The 21,940-nt window shown below is 37.4% G+C and overlaps 1 protein-coding gene across 1 annotated transcript in view; it reads right to left on the bottom strand.

Moving 5' to 3' along the window:
• The window catches only part of megf10 (multiple EGF-like-domains 10), a 92,467-nt gene that overhangs the window by 33,517 nt on the left and 37,010 nt on the right, over positions 1 to 21,940 (bottom strand). Inside the window, exons 6-12 of the mRNA NM_001423788.1 lie at positions 19,643 to 19,889; positions 19,388 to 19,508; positions 19,077 to 19,213; positions 10,623 to 10,835; positions 2,060 to 2,234; positions 1,845 to 1,965; positions 112 to 275 (exon numbers count right to left, since the gene is read on the bottom strand). Of these exons, the coding sequence (NP_001410717.1) occupies positions 112 to 275; positions 1,845 to 1,965; positions 2,060 to 2,234; positions 10,623 to 10,835; positions 19,077 to 19,213; positions 19,388 to 19,508; positions 19,643 to 19,889 (1,178 nt within the window). The remainder of the gene's footprint in view (positions 1 to 111; positions 276 to 1,844; positions 1,966 to 2,059; positions 2,235 to 10,622; positions 10,836 to 19,076; positions 19,214 to 19,387; positions 19,509 to 19,642; positions 19,890 to 21,940) is intronic.

The raw sequence follows: 21,940 nt of genomic DNA, 5'->3' as shown, positions 1-21,940 counted from the left end.
AAATATTGTGCAGTCTTTTGAAATGATTTGAACTTATTTTCGCATTCTAAGGTTTTCTATTTCTCAATGAGGGTCAGATTGAAAAATGTATGATGTTACAGATGATCTGACCTGACAATGTTGATCACATCTGTCTCCTCTCCAGCCTGGAGTACATGTGCATTTGCCATCAAGAGCATTGCATGCGCCTCCATTACCACACACACATGACAGGTTACAGCCCAAACCCCACGTTCCACTGGGGCAGTTAATTGAGCAGTCCACCCCATGCCACCCTGACAGAGTTGCAATGACGACAAGGAGAAAGTATAGAGTTAAGAAATGACATAGACTATTAATAAATATTTCTAACAATAATTAACAGTAAAACTCTATTCTTGACTTACAAACATATTTAAAATGTGCTTAATATTTATACTTTCATACTTAGTTAATGATTTATTTTTCATTACTAAATTAAGTATCGCATTATTTACAAACCATTTGTATATAAGAGTAGTTGAGTGTTTTTAGGATCATTCAGAATTAGTTAGTAAATGATTAATAAACTATTAAAATCAACATTTATATTTCTTATTATTCAAGCATATATTAATGGTTACTATATATGTTAATAAATGTTTTATTACCTCAACTTCATCTAGTTTTGTGACCTAATCTAAAGTGAGGACTATTCATGCTTTATAAATCCTTTATAAATGACAAATAAAGGCTCAGTTAAATTCTAAACAGGAAGAATGACTTTATTCGTTCCTATACACAAATGAAACTGGTTATGGAAAATAAATCTTTGCAACCTCATCTAAAATAAAATCACTGTAGAGTTTTAACAATGCATCTTATTATATTGTTAAATTATTATATTATTGTTGTTGTTTTATCCAGTTTTATGTTGTATTTTGACACTCCTGTTATTTGGCAATGTTTAAACTTTACAGTAATTTTACATTTTAGAAAAGATAGCACAGATTATTGTTCATTTGATTCAGAGCCTTTAATTGTCATTTATAATGGATTTATAAAGCATAAATAGTCCTCACTTTAGATAAAGTCACAAAACTGCATGAAGTTGAGTTAATAAAGCATTTATTAACATATTTGTTAACTATTTGTATATGCCTGCATAATAAGATAAATAAATGTTGATTTTAATAGTTTAGTAATCATTTACTAACTCATTCTGAATGATCCTAAAAACCCTCAACTACTCTTAAATACAAATGGTTTGTAAATAATGCAATATTTAATTTAGTAATAAAAAATAAATCATTTACTAAGTATGAAAATACAATTAATAAACACATTATATAGGTGCTTATAAGTCAAGAATGCAGCATTTGTAGCTGCAGTTATAAACTGCTTACTAACGTTTATAAATGTAGAGTTAATGCTTAACAAATAATGAATTCACTAGATGCCAATGCTTGGTAAATGATACATAGTGTGTAGATATTATAAAGTGTTACCATGAAACCTTACACTTTAAGCTGAATACTAGTATCTTGAAAAATATCTAGTAAAATATTATGTAATGTCATTATAGCAAAGATAAAAAAAAATCAGTCATAAAAAAATGTATTATTAAAACTATTATGTTTAGTAATGAAATATTTCCTTTAAACCAAAATTGGAGGACAATATATAGGGAGGCTATTATATCATTAAAGTTAATATTTCTGACTTCAACTGTAGGAGATCCCCTGTCCACTGAAACCATTTTTGCAGTGATTTTGCTCCAATCCAGTAAAACTTGAACTGAATTAGAAAGTTACATGTGGGGATCAGGGCTGGAGCTAAACTCTGCAGGAACGTGGATCCTAAAGATGAGAACTGAAGAGCATTACCTGCTTGACAAGAACATGATCCATCGATGGGTGAACAAATGGCTCCATTTTTACAAGAACACAGAGAAGTACAGTTGATGCCATATGTACCCGGAGGGCAGGCTATGGCACAGTCTGAGCCCTGTGATCAAAATCACACATCAGTGTTTGAATCCGACGCACACACACACATACACTTACACATAGAAAAGACATCCTCTTTTATGATGATGTACCTTATATCCCGGTGCACAGATACATTCCCCGCTCACACTGTGGCAGTCGGCTCCATTCTGGCAGCGACAGACCTCCTGACAGGCCTCCCCATAGAAACCAGGAGCACATGTCTCATTACAGTACAACCCCGACCAGCCCGACTGGCAGGAACACTCACCTGACATTGGGTGACAACTGAGAGAAAAAGAGAGACTTCACATTATTTAGGTAAAGAACATGTAAACAACAATCTACCATCTAAATCACACTGTGTAGGGCTGGCTGGTTCACATTTTTTATTAATTTGGATGTGCATTTTATTATTTATATTTTTCTTGAAACGGGAAATCCTGATTTTAAATTAAAAATATTAGACACATTATTATTGCAACAGACAGCAACTGTTTGAAAATGTTTTTGGAGAGGTTGGATGTTAAAGAAAATTTTCTCAAATGCAAAAATCCATTGTAAAACATGTGAGTTAACTACATGTTGTGTGTTTGCGTGATGGTCTGCATTAATTATTGTTGTTATTACTGTTAATAATTCTGCTGGTGGTGAATTTGCTTGACCTTTTGAATTGACTGATGCAATGTTAAAATTGGTTGTTTTCTTTATTCATTCGGCAGTGTTTAATGTTTAATTCAAATGGCAGAATATTAACTTTTTTTCTTTGAAATTTTCTGCAAAGATATTAAAATAGAGCATTTTTTACATTTATTTACAACATTTATGTTTGACATGCAAACCAGGAGGCGAAGCAGTGGCGCAGTAGGTAGTGCTGTCGCCTCACAGCAAGATGGTCGCTGGGTCGCTGTTTCAAGCCTCGGCTCAGTTGGCGTTTCTGTGTGGAGTTTGCATGTTCTCCCTGCGTTCGCGTGGGTTTCCTCTAGGTGCTCCGGTTTCCCCCACAGTACAAAGACATGCGGTACAGGTGAATTGGGTAGGCTAAATTGTCCGTAGTGTATGAGTGTGTGTGTGTGAATGTGTGTGTTGAATCGCAGAGATTGGTTGCGGCTGGAAGGGCATTCGCTGCGTAAAAAATGTGCTGGATAAGTTGCCGGTTCATTCCGCTGTGGCGAATAATAAAGATACTAAGCCGATAAGAAAATGAATGAATGAATGAATGAATGAATGAATGCAAACCAAGAATACAACGATCCTTAACCAGGGATGAGTTTCCCAAATAACAATGTAACTCGTGGCTGAACTATCACAGTATGATGCATCATTTGGGAAATAACGATGTAGTGATGAGTGTTTCCCCAAAATCATAGTTTTTCTGTCACAAATCCATCGTTTGAATCGTTAGATCCATGTTAGTTATAACGTAAAACAATCACAAAGATGCTCTGAACAGGGTGGTAACAACTTCTTTAGAGAAGAACCCCATCATTTCTTTGTGCAAATTATATTGTTTACACGCACACACTTTTAAAAGAACATCCAATATTTGTTTTGGTAAAAACATTTTCCATATTAATTGAAATAAATGTAAATGGCACATATAGAGCCCGTGTTCCTCTACAAATATTATTGAGAACATTCCACATTCTAATCTAACATAAAATCACTTACAAAAGCACATATTACATACAATACATATTCTAATCTCATGTAAAAATCGTATAAATAAACAAATAACAAGGCTATTTATTAAGAAATAAAATGTAACATTTATTATTTATTAATAAATGAAAAAAAATCCTACTTTGATGATGAAAATATTAATAATGATATTATTATTATTATTATTTTATCTTCGCCATGATGACAGTAAATAATATTTGACTAGATATTTTTCAAGACACTTCTATACAGCTTAAAGTGACATTTAAAGGCTTAACTAGGGTAATTAAGTTACCTTGGCAGGTTAGGGGAATTAAGCAAGTTTGTATAACGATGGTTTGTTCTGTATATCGGAAAAAATATAGCTTAAAGGGGCTAATAATTTTGATTTTAAAATGTTTATTAAAAAATTCAAAACTGCTTTTATTTTAGCTCAAATAAAACAAATAAGACTTTCTCCAAAAGAATAAATATTATCAGACACACTGTCAAAATTTCCTTGCTCTGTTAAACATCATTTGGGAAAAAATTTAAAAAGAAAAAGAAATTCAAAGGGGGACTAATAATTCTGACTTCAACTGTATATTATATATCATTTTATACTGATTTTCTTTATGTTTAGGAAAAAAAGCTCTTAATAAAAAACTTGTAAGCTCTTAATAAAACCACTTGACAGGGGTTGGTGTTAATAACTATTAAATGTCAGACATAATGAGACAATAAAGTCCATTACCTGTGGACAGAGCAGCTGTAAAGAGCCTTTTTGAGTTACTACCGCAGCTGCCATCACATGTGACACATGGGGTTTGTCAGCTGTGCACGTCTGTCTGAACTAAACAATGAGCAACTGTGTGTGTGTGTGTGTGTGTGTGTGTGTGTGTTCCCCTGTCTAAACACACAGCCCCTTAAAAAACAACAACAAGATGCACACATTAACCCCCAGTGGTCTACATTAGGAAACCAGATTCGGTGGCAAACCAGGTATAAGTCTGAGGTTAGCTTGACTGAGCACACCTTTTTTGTGTTTTATCAACATTCATTGTTAGCATGCTACACAGCTGACATGTTTCAGAGCAGGTATTTTAGAGTGCAAAACAGAACTGTACCAAATTAACAGTGTCATATGTCTAACCAAATACTTCAAACCCTGTATCTCTTGCTCCAAATTAAATCAGTTCATTTAACAAAAGATATCAGAGCTTACATTTGTATTTATGCAACATATTTGGAAAATATTTGAAAAAGAATAAACTATTTCACAGAAGGGATAATAATTTTGCCTTTAACTGTATGTAATATGTAATGCATATACAGTGCTCGGCATAATTAAGTACACCCCATTTTGAAAATGATTAATTTTTTGTATTTAATATTGTATTTTATATGTAATTTGCATTTAATATTTTTCAATAACATATACATTTGGGTGTACTAGTTTTTGGACCAATATCAAAAGTTATTTTGTTAGATAAGCTCCAGATTTGGCTTCAGTACTGACTAATCTAAAGCATATGCACAAATATAATATTGCATAGCTTCCTATTATAAATATGAATTTAAATGATAGATTTGTGAGGGGTGTTCTTATATGTGCTAAGCGCTGTATGTATTTGTGATGCATAACAAACAAGCAATAAAATACAAAATAATTTATTTGATTAATTAAATAATTTAATGTTAAAACAAAGTGTATGATGTTAAATATTTCAAACAGCTTAGAGAAATGTCCAAATATGTATAATGTTCAATGGACATTAATAAAATGAAACAACATACTTCTTAGACTGGTAGTTGTTAAAATGTGTAACTAAATATTTGATCATACCAAACTGTGTTGTATTTTTAAACAATTTTCATTTTCTTCTAAAACACTTTTGCTAGGTAAAACATGTGCTTAAAGGGAATGTGGAAATTACTTAATTAGTGTTTGGACTTGCGCAGTTACTGTTGAAAAATTTATTAAGATTTTTTTTAAATATAAAATATTGTTACAACAACTGCCTTTTTTGGGGGGTGTTTTTTCTAAATAATGCTAACATAAGTTCCATGACACTCAATCCTTTTTTAAGACTGAAGTTGTTTTTTTAATTGCTTAAAACCCATTTTACAGCCATATATATTTACAGTTGTGGACAAAAGTATTAGAACACTAGGATTTTTTCATTCATTCATTCAAATTCTATCGCTTTTACAGGGCCGGGTCTTAGGAGAAAACCCCAGACTTCCCTCTCCTCAGACACTTCCTTCAGCTTATCCAGGGGGGGATCCCGAGGCGTTTCAAGGCCAGCTGAGAGATAAAGTTCCTCCAGTGTGTCCTGGGTTTCCTGGCCTCCTCCCGGTGGATAAGGCTTGGAACACCTCCCTAGGTAGGTGTCCAGGAGGCATCTCAAACAGATGCCCGAGCCACCTCAACTGGCTTTTCTCGATGTGAAGGACCAGCGGCTCTACTTCGAGCTCCTCCCGGGTGACAGAGCTGCTCACTCTATCCATTAGGGTGCGCCCTGCCACCTTGCCACTTTGCGAAGGAATCTTATTTCAACCGCTTGTATCTGAGATCTTGTCCTTTCGGTCATGAGCTTTGGGTGAGAGTAGGAATGTAGATTGACCGTTAAATTGAGAGCTTTGCTTTTCGGCTCAGCTACTTCTTCACTACAACGGATCGGTACATCAACCGCATTACTGCTGCAGGTGCACCAATCCGCCTGTCAATCTTACGTTCCATCCCTCCCTCACTCGTGAACAAAACCCCAAGATACTTGAACTCCTCTACCTGGGGTAAGGAAGTTTCTCCAATATGGAGATGGCAAACCACCTTTTTCTGGTGGAGCACCATGACCTTGGACTTGGTTCCCATCCCAACCGCATCACACTAGGCAGAAAACTGCCCAAGTGTTTGCTTAAGTTCCATGTTCGATGAAGCCAAAAGAACAATATCGTCTGCGAATAACAGAGATTAAATCCTGTTGTCCTCGAACCGGCTGTGCATTTAAATTCTTTCCATAAAACTTATGAACAGAATTGGTGACAAAGGGCAGCCCTGCTGGAGTCTAACATGCACTTGAAACAAGTCATTGCCGGCAATGCGAACCAGATTCCTACTCTGTTCATACAGCGATGAGACAGCCCTTAACATAGCGCCTCTTACCCCATACTCCCAGAGCACCCTCCGCAGAATGCCACGAGGGACACGGTCGAATGCCTTCTCCAAGTCCACAAAACACACGTGGACAGGTTGTGCATCCATGAACCCTCAAGCACCCTGGTGAGGGTATATAGCTGGTCTAATGTACCACAGCCTGGACGAAAACCGCATTGTTCCTCCTGGATCCTAGGTTCATCCTAAGACTTTCAACAGCTAAAAATGGTTTCAAGTCAGCTATTTCTGTCTTTTGCTTAGCCGTAATAATTAAGTGGGATTTTTTATGCAAAAGGTAGGTTTCTTTGAGTATTAAAAAATATTAAAAAAAAACTAAATACTGTAGGTTACTGTATATAGTATTATTAGCTCTCCTGCTAATTTTTTGATCAAATATTTCCCTCACACAGTCTCCATTTTATCAGTTTGGCTGGAATTAACGCAGTTTTTGGCTACGATTGGCTACAGAACAAACCATTGTTGTCAAATAAATCTAATGAACCTAACTTGCCTACAAAAGTAAACCAGCCAAGCCTCTAAATTGCACTATAAGCTGAATATCTTGCAAAATAAGCAGTCAAATATTATGTACTGTTATCATGGCAAAGACAAATAATATTAGTTATTACAAATTAATTATTAAAACCATTGTTTAAAAACGTGTTCTTTTCTTTTTCCAACTTCAATTTGTTGTAAATTCATGATTTCTTTTATTAGATTCATGTTTTTCTTTTATTCTTCTGCAGATACGTACATGAATTATGTTCACAAAGTAAATCTAATCTTTGTTTGATTCACTGTTTGCTGCAGAAAGCCTTGTCAAAAGCCTGTCACAGTTTAAAGAAAAGATTTATCATTTTGTGTCATTTCAGTTGCCTTTTTTGAAGAATCTATCCAGAGTTCTTTAACATCATTTGCACCATTTGATGAAAAATATTTAGTAGACAGTGAGCACAGAGCTTATCTAATTTCTTTATGTAATGCAAACAACAAAAAATAAATCATTATATGTTGTACAGTTTTAGAATAATCACTCAATTCTAATCTGCCCATATTGCACTAGACGAGATGGTTGTCACTGACTATTAGGCCCAATCCCAATTCCACCCCTTAGCTCTTTCCCTTACCCCTACCCCTCGTTTTGCGCGTACTGGTGAGGGGGTAGTGGTGTCCCAATTCTCTTTAGCTTGAAGGCATAGGGCTAAGGGCAAGGGGTATACACCCCTTCAAACGAAGACTTTTTAGGACCACACTTGAAACCAAGGGGTAGAAAAAATTCCCAGAATACTCAAGCAACAGCTGCACCCGGAAGTAAGGAGATCCACAAATTCGTATTTTTTGTCATTACAATGAATTTTTACAATAAACAAACACATGTTTTAATATATTCATAACAGCGTTCATGTTTTACCGTCATGCTTTTTAAAAAAAACTAAAATAAAAAACGCTAAATTTCGCGATCTATAATCCCTAATCATAACTCCTGTACAGGTGTCCCACAACTTTCTGACACTCGATGACACTGGAATAACCTATCAGAAAAGTTTAGTGGCTGTCAATGAGCTTTTTTTACACTGTGTGCTATAATGTTAATGCTGTTTTTGTGTGTTTACATTGATGAGTATGGCCACTGTGTAAATGCACAGTACAGTTACGATCTTATTGCCACATTAGATCGCTATGATAACATTATATATGCCTTCAGTGATTTTCTGAAGATAAATACCAAAAAATTACACAACTGGAATAACTACAGCAGTCGCCATCATCTGATCTCATATGAAGCAATAGATCCCAAGGACATATGATGACGTGTGCAGGCACTCTAGTGTTGTCCCAATTCTTAGGGGTACATTTTGAAGCCCTTCCCCTTAACCCTCGGTTGTAAGGCCCAAGGGGAAGGGCAAGGAGTAGGGGTACAAAAAAAGAATTGGAATTGGGCCTAAGACTAGATTAGATTTAACTTTATTGTCTTTAAACATGTCAAAGGCAACAAAATGTAGTTTAGTTTTGTTCTGCTGCTTTCTCCAGCCTCCAGCGCCTAGACTGCAGCTCTGCACAAGAAGCTTGGTAAGAGGTGAAATGGTCATGCCCAACTGAGCCTGGTTTCTCTCTTGGTACTAAACTTGGTACTAAACTTGGTAAAGTGGCACAGTAGGTAGTGCTGTCGCCTCACAACCAGAAGGTCGATGGGTCGCTGGTTTGAACCTCGGCTCAGTTGGCATTTCTGTGTGGAGTTGCCTTTGTCTCCTTGCCTTCGCGTGGGTTTCCTCCGGGTGCTCCGGTTTCCCCCACAGTCCAAAGACATGTGGTACAGGTGAATTGGGTAGACTAAATTGTCCGTAGTGTATGAGTGTGTGTGTGTGTGTGAATGTGTGTGTTAATGTTTCCCAGAGATGGGTTGCGGCTGGAAGGGCATCCGCTTTGTAAAAACTTGCTGGATAAGTTGGCGGTTCATTCCGCTGTGGCGACCCCGGATTAATAAAGGGACTAAGCCGACAAGAAAATAAATGAATGAATGAAAGTTTAGTTTCCTGCCACTGTTGCCACTGGCTTGCTTGGTTTGGAACTTGTGGAGCTGCACATCAATAAATTTGTTCTTCTGTTTTTGGACTTTCAGCAGTGAAATTTAAACTAAACTGAACTTCAACTGTGAAAACTGGACTGACAATTTCAATATACTAGAACTTCTATGTTACGCTGCTTTGACACAATCTACATTGTAAAAGCGCTATACAAATATAGATTATTGCATTAAACTAAGTTTCATTCTTATGCCACAAGCCTCATAGACGGCAGCCTTCAAATTGAAAGCAACCAATAAACTCTGAATCAAACTCTGGATTTCACAGGCATTGGTTTGTTTTATTTTGCTAACCCTTAAAGACTGAAACAGCCGCTCGTGGCTAAAAAGTGTGCAAAGTGCTGGTCTTGCTGTTTTCAAAGGACGCAAATGACGGTGCGGCTTTTTGTCTGCAACGCAAAAGTTGAGAAGCAGCAGGGTCAACACCATATACTGGCACATAAAACCTAAGGATGGAATCTAGTTTAGTTATGTAACTATTTATAGTATAGTAAATATTTATATCTAAGTTTTTACTGAGGATTTGCACCATTTTTATTTGGACTTTGACGCATTATTTATTATTTATTATTTTTTATTTGTTTATTATGTGTGTTGGTGTTGTTTATGGTAACTGAAAATATATTATTTGGAAAAAGTCAAACTTGCTTCAGTGTTCTGTTATTTTGTAACAATCTTTCTGTTTAGTTCATTCCCAGAACTTTTGGGCAAATACATTTTCAGTAAATAAATGCACTAGTTTTTTCCCACTGAAAAACGCCTTAGAATAACATTGAAATAAATTGCTATAACTTGCTCAGGGAAAGGTGGATGTAGACAAAATGTATTTTGAAAGTATAAAACATCATAGCATGTATTTCTAAACAAAAAAAAAAACCTTCATGAGGTTTTGTTTGTAATAACTAGAAAATGCCAGTTTTTTTAAAAAAATGTTTTTTTTATTTTCTGTCTGTTCATATGTTTTTGGAATAAAAATATTTTAGACTGGACCTTTAAATGATACAGATTGAAGCTTGTCTAGGTTGTCCTGTTTAAAATAATTTATGACACTTGAGGCTGACTGCTAAAATAACAATAAAACCGGTTTAAAAAATAATAATAATATAGGCCCATTAGGTGCCCACAAAATACTTTTAGGTCTTTAAGGGTTCATTCCAAACTTGCCCTACAATCAAATTCACTAAATAGAGCACAAACTTAAAGATTCCTGTCATTAAACAAAAAAATTTTGACCTGTGTCATGCGCCATGTAAGTACTGAAAAGATGAAAACATATTTGCAGTGTTTGTCTCACCTGCGTGTGTTGTTGGTGTTACATGGGCACTTCCTGTCACACTTAAGGCCATATTGACCATCCGGACAAATGCGCTCCTCACAGCTTTCTCCGGTGTATCCCTGCTCGCACAAACATGCTCCACTCACATGATAGCACTGAGCGCCATTTACACAGCGACATGCCTGGCTGCAGCCGATACCATATGTGCCAACCTGGCACTGATCTTGGCACCTGTCAACATATGTCAATCACAACATGTTAATTATCCAAGTCTCTGATTTTAATAAGGTGTTTGCTCTCTGTTAACATGACTGAAATTGAAACTAATGAAACGAAGGATTGTTTTTAATTTAAATTAATCTAGTATAACTTCTAAATTTATGTTAGTTGATGATAAGAATATGTGTTATATCCCTCTACAGGATTTGTCATTCTGATGATGATTGCATGTTTATTTGACACAGAAATGTAGTTTTGAAAGATGAACTAAGGATTTTGAGCAAGAGACAAGTAATCCTGTTTTGCAGGTAATCCATGGTGTTTTGCGATTTGTACACAATGTTTTGAGAAATTGAGTTCTGTTTTGCACATTTTGAGAAATGTACCGACCGAGAAAAACTGCAATGCATAAGAGTAAATGAAGAATTCAGATTTTAAAAACTGTTATTTCAGTTTTGCAGGCAATTAAAAGAACCTAACCTACAGTATAGCTTAGTCATAAAAGTGAAATTACTTAAAGGGGTGGTCCAGAAAGTAATAAAAAAAAAAAAAAAAAACGGAAATCACATTATTTTTTCATAAATCTTACTTAGACGCATGTAACACAAGAAGCGCATGTGCACGGGACTGATGTTTCTTTTTCTTTGATGCTCGAATTAAGTTATTTTCTTAATATACAGTGACACTGTTGACAGAAGAATGAAGCATAAGATGTGGACTGCGACCTGTGTGAGCCTTGACTGATTTTTCTGCAGCTACAAGAGTTAGGCAAGCTCTTCTCTATTTTTTTTATCTCAATGCGTTACACAACGTCTTTTACACATATCTGGAATATGCCTGTGTAAGTAATATGAATCGTTTACATATCTTTTGCGACTTCATTATCTGAGATGTAGAACACAGGAAAAGCCACCTATAGAGAGACATGCACAGTCGCACACGCATAGAGAGACATGCTGGTGAAGAGTGTGTGTGTGTGTGTGTGTTTACAGCGGATTGACTGATAAATATGAATTTGTAGCTAAATAGTTAGCAGTGCCAAACAGCATTTCCCATTGTTTACATCTTTGCAACAGCATACCATTAACGCTAGTCACTGTACATGTCATGTTCAATTTTAACAAATAAAAACACAGGTTGTGGCTTAGAGTTCACAGCTTCTTCTTGTTGTAGCTGCTCCTTTCTTCGAGGAGATTTTAACCAAATCCAGCAGTGAACTGGGAGAGATTTTGAAAGCTGTGTTTTGTCAAATCATGCTTGCTATGTGTTTTATAATTCTCTGGAACATAATTAATATTGAACTGTGAGCACTTCTGTCTTTGTGTCGTGTCATTTGGAAGCCTAAATACAGAAACAGAAGAAGCTCTGTGGAAACAGCAGCGTTTGGACGCCATTTTAGCTCTCTCTGCTGTAACATTACAACGCCTCTTTCCACACCCCTTAGCTGCACAGTGTGTGCGCGCGGTAAAAGTACCTTTGTGATCTCACTGGCTCGGAAGTATTTTTTGTAGTTCTTAAAGTTCGTTCATTGTAGGCTTTGCTAAGCGAACTTTGTAAAAACCAAGGTCTGGATGTTGTTTATGTTTACACAGCTACATTACACATCAACTAAAGTTTAAAATATGAAATCATAGGTGGACCACCCCTTTAACCTAAACACAGTAATCTCTCATGAAATGGTAATTTTAGACGCAAATTTTAGATGGCACTTTTTGCATCTGAACCCTGAAATTTAATGCAATTTTTGACTGTGTTTTTGTAGTTGAATCATTTCTTATTGCTACTTTAATTGTCTCAATGCATCAAGTTCAGTATTTTTCTGTAAGTAGCAAGCAATGGGAGCACCAAATGATAGCTGAAAGAAACGCTACGGCACATGCACACATGAAAGAGTGTAAGATAACTGATTGTATTGCACGCTGTGATATTTCAGAGAAACCTCACTCAACACCACTAATGTCACATATCTCCATTCAGTGATTACAAATCTTACAAACCATTTATCACAAACCTCTGAGTTACTCCCAGAGTCCTCCCAGATGCAGAGTAAACTGAATATGTCAACTGGAAAGTTTCAAAAAACAATTTTGGTAACACTTTAGAATAATTATCCGTTATAACTAGTTAATACATAATTAATAAGCTGTTAGTTAATGGGTTATAAAAGACTTGTTAAATAATAGGTTATAGTTCATTTATAACTGTGCCTTATAGATAACCAATAGACAACTGGTATTATTAGATAGTAAACAAACTATGAACAACTGATCTGTAAAGTGTGAGTTGATAAATTAGTCAAGTGCTTATGTATGTTATTGGGACAATATTCTAAAGCTGCAACTATTCCTCATTTACTAACAGTTAATAAATGAAGAGTAGTTGCAACTTTAGAATAACGTCCCAATAACATATATAAAGTACTAACTGATACTTAACAAGTCTTTATTAAGCAATTCACTAAAAGCTTGTTCATAATTGTAACGAGGAGTCTGACACAGAGGGATCCATTTGCAGTATATTTATTAAGCACAGTTTAATAACAAGCACACAGTATGCACTAGTGTGTGAACTCACATCAAATGCAGTAATACAAGGGCGATAGGCTGGTGGCTGGCAATCAAGGATCGTAATGGCAGGCATGGGTCAGAGGCAGGCGGCGTGGATCTAAGTCGATATGCAAGGCAGAGTTCAAGGCAGGCGGCAGGCAAGGCAAGGTCAAGGGACAGTCCGGGTTATAATGAGGAGATCAGGCAAGGATATGGAACGCTCAGAAATGTCAGCAAGGCAGAACAAGACTTCGCACTGGAGTGAGTGTTTGGGCTGCTTATATGTGTGTGTGTGGGTGATCAGTGTGATGTGCATCAGGTGTGTTGCAATCAGTGTCTGAGGATGATGTAATGCTAATAGTCCGGCAATGACAACCTCTGCTGGCCAGCAAGGGGAATGACTGGGACCGAGTCGGTGACAATGATCTATTACTAATTTATTACGTACAGTTATAAATCATTAAAATACAGTTAACAAGTCGTTTATAACTTGTTAATTAACAGCTTGTGAGTTATATATTGGCTACCTATAAGGCACAGTTATAAATAATTAACAACTATAAGAAACCTTTTGATGTCTTTGACAATTCAAACATGAGCCGAAAACAGAGACAATTGACTTCACAACTCAGCAGGTAGGAATGCGGGAAAGAACCAGCTCCCCCTACATTTACATTTGAATCCCCTGAAACTCAACTTCAACCACCCCAGCTCACACAGAAGGGTCATTTTAAAGTCTGAATGTTCAAAATTAACCCAAGTGACTTTCTTTATCATGTTATATATCATTTGAAATGTCTTGGTCCAATGGTACAATGGTCTCATTCCCTCAGAAATAGACATAATCAAAACAATGAATATATAACTTCAGGTATCTTTTGAACCACTGTGAAGGGTGTGCCTTTTCTATAGGCAGAAACTCTTCCACTAAATGCAAATGCCCTTTGTTATTTACACACCCCTTTCCTTGGGGGGATTCTTTGATTACTTAAGGGAGGTTTGAAAAATGTTCGGCGCGATTCTGCTTACCCAGATCAGCCCTTAACATGGAGCCTACACTCCATGTTATGTAGATGTTTAAGTCAGGTATGCATCTTTTAATCTTGGATTTATCTTTGAGAATTTCATGTCTTATATTAATCGTTTATAAATTAACTAAATGAATTGGCACAATACACATTTACCTGATAAATAAATTGTTATGTTTTGAATTATTCAAACAGAGTTTGTGTTATTACCCGTAGTAGATTACAGTAATTCCATAACACCACAAGCTCCTGTACAGGTTAGTAACGGACTACAACACGGTAAACGGAGCAGCGTGGCACGCTATACGATGTCTTTAGCGATCCGACTAACACATTTGCATTAATTCATGATACTTAGACTGTAAAAGGTTATCTAAGGGGATAGATCTTCATCTGTTAAACTTATAATACTACTTAGATAGTATAGTGATTACTCAAAGTTACAAATATTTTAAGTACGACTGGTCTGCTTAATTCTATAGTAATGATCATTATATGACTAAATAGCTCTGTTTGATTTAGGAGATAGCAGCTCTATGGGGACCGCATAAAAAATATCCTAATCTGAGTAAGTAGGGTTCTGCCTTTTTAGGATAGCGGTCAATTGCCACTGTTTAGTGACCAAGATTGACACGCTTGTGCTTAAGAAATTGTATACTCGGCCGGTAGAAGATTCAGGATGTTGTAGGAATCCGAATGAACGGGAATAACATAAAATGATGAACCGAAGAGAATATTCAATCATAATCTAAAATGATGTTGAAGGAAACAAAATAATCTTATCAATGTTTTATAATTGGAGTCAGATAAAACGAGGATAAATATATTAATATTCTAAACCACCTCATACTAAAATTGAAGTCAGAAATGAGTTAAGTTTAAAGTAAATCAACATTGTGCACTGGAAAGACCGAACAGGTATTGAACCTTCATCCACCAGTGGACACCGTCATTGGACCAACTGTCTGGACCTTACACAACCTATTAACTTTTGTTTAACAAGTCATTTATAACCCATTAATTAACAGTTTATTAATGGACTATTAACTAGTTATAACGGATAGTTATTTTAAAGTGTTACCCCCTTGCAATTGCTTTTGAGTTTCTCTTTTAAAATGTGATTAAAGGGGTTATTCATTACATAAGCAGCAGCAAAAGAATCTAAAGAATGTAACATCTGCTTTGTGTTGTGTTGTCTGCGCTCATAATGAAGCTTCTATCAGTCCCTGAGGAGCAGAGTTTAGTAATAGAACAATTTCAACATGTCGCAAGGTCATGCTTATCTACACTTGTAGCTGATGTGTTCAACAATCAGAAAACATCCTGAATCCAAATCTGTGCATGAGAGAGATGCTAATCAGAGACTGATTTTCTGTTCAGTATCCCACTAATAACCTCTCGCATGCAGAGCCTGGCACTCTCTTTGAATCTCAACCACTTAAACACACACACACACATGCACACACACATAAGCGGGCTCCTCCCTGCGGCTGTTAAGCGATCATTCTGCAGCCGCTAGGGTGTGGTGAAATCAGGGTAAACCGGAGGTAACAGTGACGTCTGGTGAAACCAAAGCACTTATTAAGTCATAAAAATGCACTTGCGTTTCTATTTCTGCAGTTTAAATACATGCTGCATGCTCACTCATACTGTAATTACACATTCTGCTGCTGCTGGATGAGAAACAACTGCTGCATTGATTTATCTGCATGCATATGATTAAATGCCATTCTGACAATGTCAGTGACACTGACTATAGAGCATAAGGGGAATCAGCACACTCAGCTGTATTTCTAATGTTTTTAAGGTATCCTGTGTGATGTTTGTTCACTGTGATAAATAGTCTGATGAATAATGGCATTATAATGTAATCTTACAGCATAAACAAACTCTCCCACCCCACAATTTCAATACCATAGCAAACCTAATCCAGTGGAAACTTTAGACATTCTGTATTACAATCATAAACTACAAAAGACTACAAAACTTTAGGTCGACTTATTGTTTATGTCTGTTTGACATTTTTCAGGTAGATGAATTCAAGTAAGAAATGTCACAGATATACATACTATATTTGTATATACTACAGATATATATCTTAAGCAAATTTACTACGGAAGAGAATGTTGTTCACAGGTTTAACATCTGCAGAAATTACAGCAATACAGAACTGGTTTACACTGCACGAGTCTAAGTGTAAAAAAACAAGGATTGCAAGGATTGTATAATGTTTATCTTTTCTATATATTTTTTTAATGCTTTATTAATTATTTATTATTGCCTCACAGCAAGAAGGTCGCTGGTTTGAGTTCCTGCTGGTTCTCCATGTGTTCGCGTAGGTTTTCTCCGGGTGCTCTGGTTTCCAAAGTCCAAAGACATGCAGTATAGGTGAATTGAATGACCTAAACTGGCCGTAGTGTATAAGTTTGTGTGAATGTGTGTTTATGGGTGTTTCCCAGTACTGGGTTGAAGCTGGTAGGGCATCCGCTGCGTAAAACATATTTTTCACAGACTTTTCTCGGGGGATCGGTAAGTGAAGAGCGGGTGCTCCCTATGGCCATTAGACTGGGGATAAAGGGGTGGACTCACCCGTCACCTTAGCTGAGGTCACTGAGGTAGTTTGCAAGCTCTGGATGGATGAGATTCAACCTGTGTATCTTAGGTCTCTGAATGTTGTAGGGCTGTCTTGGCTGTCACGTCTCTGCAATATTGCATGGAGGTTGGGGACAGTAGCTCTGGACTGGGCAACTGGGGTGATGGTTCCCATTTTTAAGAAGGGGGACCGGAGGGTGTGCTCCGACTATAGAGGGATCACACTCCTCAGCTTCCCAGGGAATGTCTATGCCTGGTTACTGGAGAAGAGGATCCGGCCAGTGGTTGAACCTAGTATCCAGGAGGAACAACGCAGTTTTTGTCCAAGCTGTGGTACAGTGGACCAGCTTTATACCCTCACCAGAGTGCTCGAGGGATCATAGGAGTATGCCCAACCTGTTTACATGTGTTTTGTGTCCCTCATGGCATTCTGTGGGGGGTGCTTTGGGAGTACGGGGTTAGAGGCCATCTCGTCCCTGTATGAACAGAGTAGGAGTCTGGTTTGCATTGCTGGCAATTAGTCAGACTTGTTTTCTGTGAATGTTGGACACCAGCAGGGCTGCCCTTTGTCACCAATTCTGTTCATAATCTTTATGGACAGAATTTTAAGGCGTAGTCTTGGGCTGGAGGAAATCTGGTTCGGAGACCTCAGGAATTTATCTCTGTTATTCGCAGATGATGTTGTTCTGTTGGCTTCATCGAACATGGACCTTCAGCATGCACTGGGGCAGTTTGCTGCCGAGTGTGATATGGTTGAGATGAGAATCAGCACCTCCAAGTCTGGGGCCATGATGCTCCACCGGAAAAAGGTGGTTTGCCATCTCCAGGTTGGAGAAATGTCCTTACCCCAGGTGGAGAAGTTCAAGTATCTTGGAGTTTTGTTTATGAGTGAGGGAAGGACGGAACGTGAGATTGACGGACGGATTTGTTGCAGCGGCAGCAGTAATGGGGTCAATGTACCAGTCTGTTGTGGTGAAGAAGAAGCTGAGCCGAAAGGCAAAGCTCTTGATTTAACGGTCAATCTACATTCCTATTCTCACCTATGGTCATAAGCTTTGGGACAAGATCTCGGATACAAGTGGCCGAAATGAGTTTCCTTTGCAGGGTGGCAGGATCCTTATGGACAGGGTGAGGAGCTCTGTCACCCAGGAGGAGTTTGGAGAAGAGCCACTGCTCTTCCACAATGAGAGAAGTCAGCTGAGGTGGCTCGGGCATTTGTTTCGGATATCTCTGGACGCCTACCTAAAGAGGTATTCCAGGCATGTCCCACCGGGAGGAACCATTGGGCAAGACCCAGGACAGGTTGAAAGGACTATGTCACTCTGGCTGGCCTTGGAACACCTCGGGATTCCCCCGAAGGAGCTGGAGGAACCGTCTGGGGTAAGGGAAGTCTGGCGTTCTCTCATAAGACTGCTGCTCCTGCGACCCGGCCCCGGAAAAGCGGTAGAAATTGAATGCAAGAATGAATGAATGAATGATTAATTGTAATGTTGTTCCAGGACCAACATACTGTAGATGTAAATCCAGGATTATGTCCTACTAGGTGAAATCCGGTTGGTGGTTTAACTATATGATGGCTGAAATGGCCTTAAATAATAACTAAATGCACTACAGAATGTTGTGTTTATACAATCATCCACAAATCACATCAAAAGGAATCAGCTTTTTACAATATGGTACTGACTACTCATACTCATACTTTAAATAATATTTAAAACAGATACTTTTACACCACTTGCACTACATTTTAGAACAAGTAAGGGTACTTTTTTCCTTGTATGATTTTTCAGTACTTTTTCCACCACTGGCTATACTGCATGTCTTTGAACTGTGGGGGAAACCAGAGCACCCAGAGGAAACCGACACAAACACAGGGAAAACATGCAAACTCCACATGGAACTGCCACCTGGCCAAGCCTTGACTCGTACCAGCAACCTTTGTGCTGTGAGGTGACACTGAGCCACAATACTGCTCAGCAAAAAATAAAAAATAAATGTATTTCTTTTTTTAACTATTAAAGCAGCTTATTTTTGTAGCTTATTTCATTCTGTTCAACAGTTGCATTAGGGCTACATCTTGTACTGACCTCTCTCCTGTGTATCCTGAACTGCACACACACTGTCCTGTGGATGGCGAACAGATTCCTCCATTATGACACTGACACTCCTGTGAGCAGTTCTTACCAAAGCGTCCCGTCGGACAGGGTTGTCCACACACCATTCCCTGAAAGTAACATCAATACACTGACATAATGGATAATGGAATGTTTCCTCCAATGCAAAGACATTTCATAATGACTGCAATAATAGTGCCAAACATGATGAAACTATATAACTTATAAATTTCAGTTTTAATATTTACGAGAGCCACATTCAGAACTGTAACAGCCAGGCGTACCATCCAACCAGCAGGACAGGAACATTCTCCAGTCACATGATGACACACACCACCGTTCTGACAGGGACAACGCTCCTCACATTGCTGTCCATGTTTTCCCGGAGGGCACAAGTCCTCACAGCTGCACAGAGACACCAAAACATTTATGCATTTACCAGTCTAACTTAAATTAAAGGTATCGGTTTAGTTCCCATGGCCACGGTATTTCCAACACCATCTTCTATTGTTTGCAAAAAAAAATGCAGGTAAACTTACAATGCTCCTGTGTATCCTGGACTGCACACGCATTCGCCTGTGATGTGGTGGCATGTAGCATTATTCTGGCACAGACATTTCTGTTGGCAATTGTTGCCATAAGTGGAATGGTCACAGAGGTCTTCACATCGCCAGCCATGGTACCCGGGTGCACATATGCACGCTCCAGTGATGGGGTTACACAGCGCCTCGTTCTTACACTGACACCGGCTACTGCAGTGTGGGCCCCAGTGATCACGGTCACACGCTGCACAAAGACACAAAGCTGATTTTCACTTCTATGACAAAAGTCTGTACGCCATAGTGATTAGTCAGTGCTTTACCATGATTTTCCAATTGTAATAATACACACAGCACGATGAGCACAGTTTTCATGCCTGAAGCAGGTTGTAAGACATGAGATATCACAAATATTTGATGTCTTCGACAATTCAAACATGACCCAAAAACAGAGACAATCGACTCCACAACCCAGCAGGTGGGAATGGGGGAAAAACCAGCTCCCCTCCATTCCTCCTTTTACATTTGAAAAATTTCTGAACTTACACAGAATGGTCATTTCAAAGTCTGTCTGTTCCAAATCAACCCAAGTGACTTTATCAATCATGTTTGATATCATTTGAAATGTCTCAGTGCGACTGGTACAATGGTCTCATTCCCTCAGAAATAGACATAATCAAAACAATAAATATATAACTTCAGGTATCTTTTCTTCAGGCAGAAACTCTTTCACTAAATGCAAATGCCTTTTTGTTATTCACACACCCCTTTCCTTGGAGGGAATTATTGGATTTGTTACTTGAGGGAAGGTTTCTAAAATGTTCGGCGCAATTCTGTTATCCAGATCAGCCCGTAACATGGAACTTCATGTTCTACGCTATGTATATGTTGAAGTCAGGTATGCATCTTTTAATCTTGGATTTATCTTTGAGAATTTGATTTCTTATATTAATCGTTTATGAATTGACTGAATGAATTGGCATAATACACATTTACCCGGCTAATAAATTATGTTTTGAATTATTCAAACAGAGTTTGTGTTATTATCTCTAGTACATTGCATTAAGTCCATAACACCACAAGCCTCTGTACAGGTTAGTAACGGACTTAAAGACGGTAGACGGAGCATCGTGGCATGCTATACGATGTTCTTAGAGCTCCGACTAACACATTGGCATTAATTCATGTACTGTATACTTAGACTGTAAAAGATTATCTAAGGGGATAGATCTTCATCTGTTAAACTGTTAAACTTATAATACTATTTGGATAGTATAAAGATTACTAGGGAATCTGCGAACGTTTTTGCTATTTTTGCGGAGTGTTTGGGTAAAAGTCTGCAGATTTCTGCGGAATTATTTTGGGAGTATCATAACCAAAACTTTAATATATGAAATAAAAAAGAATATTTTTGAACTTTTATTTAATGTTTAAAATGCAAATCCAATTAGATTCACTTTATTTGGTAAAGCAAGTCTCTAATATAACATATCTACTAAAAGAGTATTATCGACTAAAAGATAATACTGTACAAACAGCATTGTACATAAATCAGATGAACATTTTCACATTAAGTACGACTGGTCTGCTTAATTCTACAGTAATGATCATTATATGACTAAATAGCTCTGTTTGATTTAGGAGATAGCAGCTCTATGGGGACCGCATAAAAAATATGCTAATCTGAGTAAGTAGGGTTCTGCATTTTTAGGATATCGGTCAATCGCCACTGTTTAGTGACCAAGACTGACACGCTTGTGCTTAAGAAATTGTATAGTCGGCCGGTAGAAGATTCAGGATGTTATAGGAATCCGAATGAACGGGAATAACATAAAATACTGAACTGAAGAGAATATTCAATCATAATCTAAAATAATGTTAAAGGAAACAAAATAATCTTATCAATGTTTATAATTGGAGTCAGATAAAACGAGGATAAATATATTAATATTCTAAACCACCTCATACTAAAATTGGAGTCAGATATGAGTTAAGTTTAAAGTAAATCAACATTGTGCACTGGAAAGACCTGGACACTGGACACCTACATTGGACTAACTGGCTTGACCATAAAAGGTTTTGACCTTTTATATACAGAGCGTATAATCAAGCTGGAAAGGTAATTGGTGTTTCATTCACATCTGAGGTGGCCCTGAACAAGGCAAGTGTATGCTCACAAGTGTGTGCACTTGTATGGGCTAATTGAAAAAGACTAATTTTGAGTATGGGTAAAACCATACTTGATCCACCAATTACTATGGCATCTGTTTTATGCAGCGAATGCCCTTCCAGCCGCAA

Source organism: Danio rerio, chromosome 10 (genome assembly GCF_049306965.1).
Source record: "Danio rerio strain Tuebingen ecotype United States chromosome 10, GRCz12tu, whole genome shotgun sequence".
NCBI lineage: Eukaryota > Metazoa > Chordata > Actinopteri > Cypriniformes > Danionidae > Danio > Danio rerio.
The sequence above is the reverse complement of the archived record's forward strand: the minus strand, read 5'-3'. Positions and strand labels throughout refer to the sequence as shown.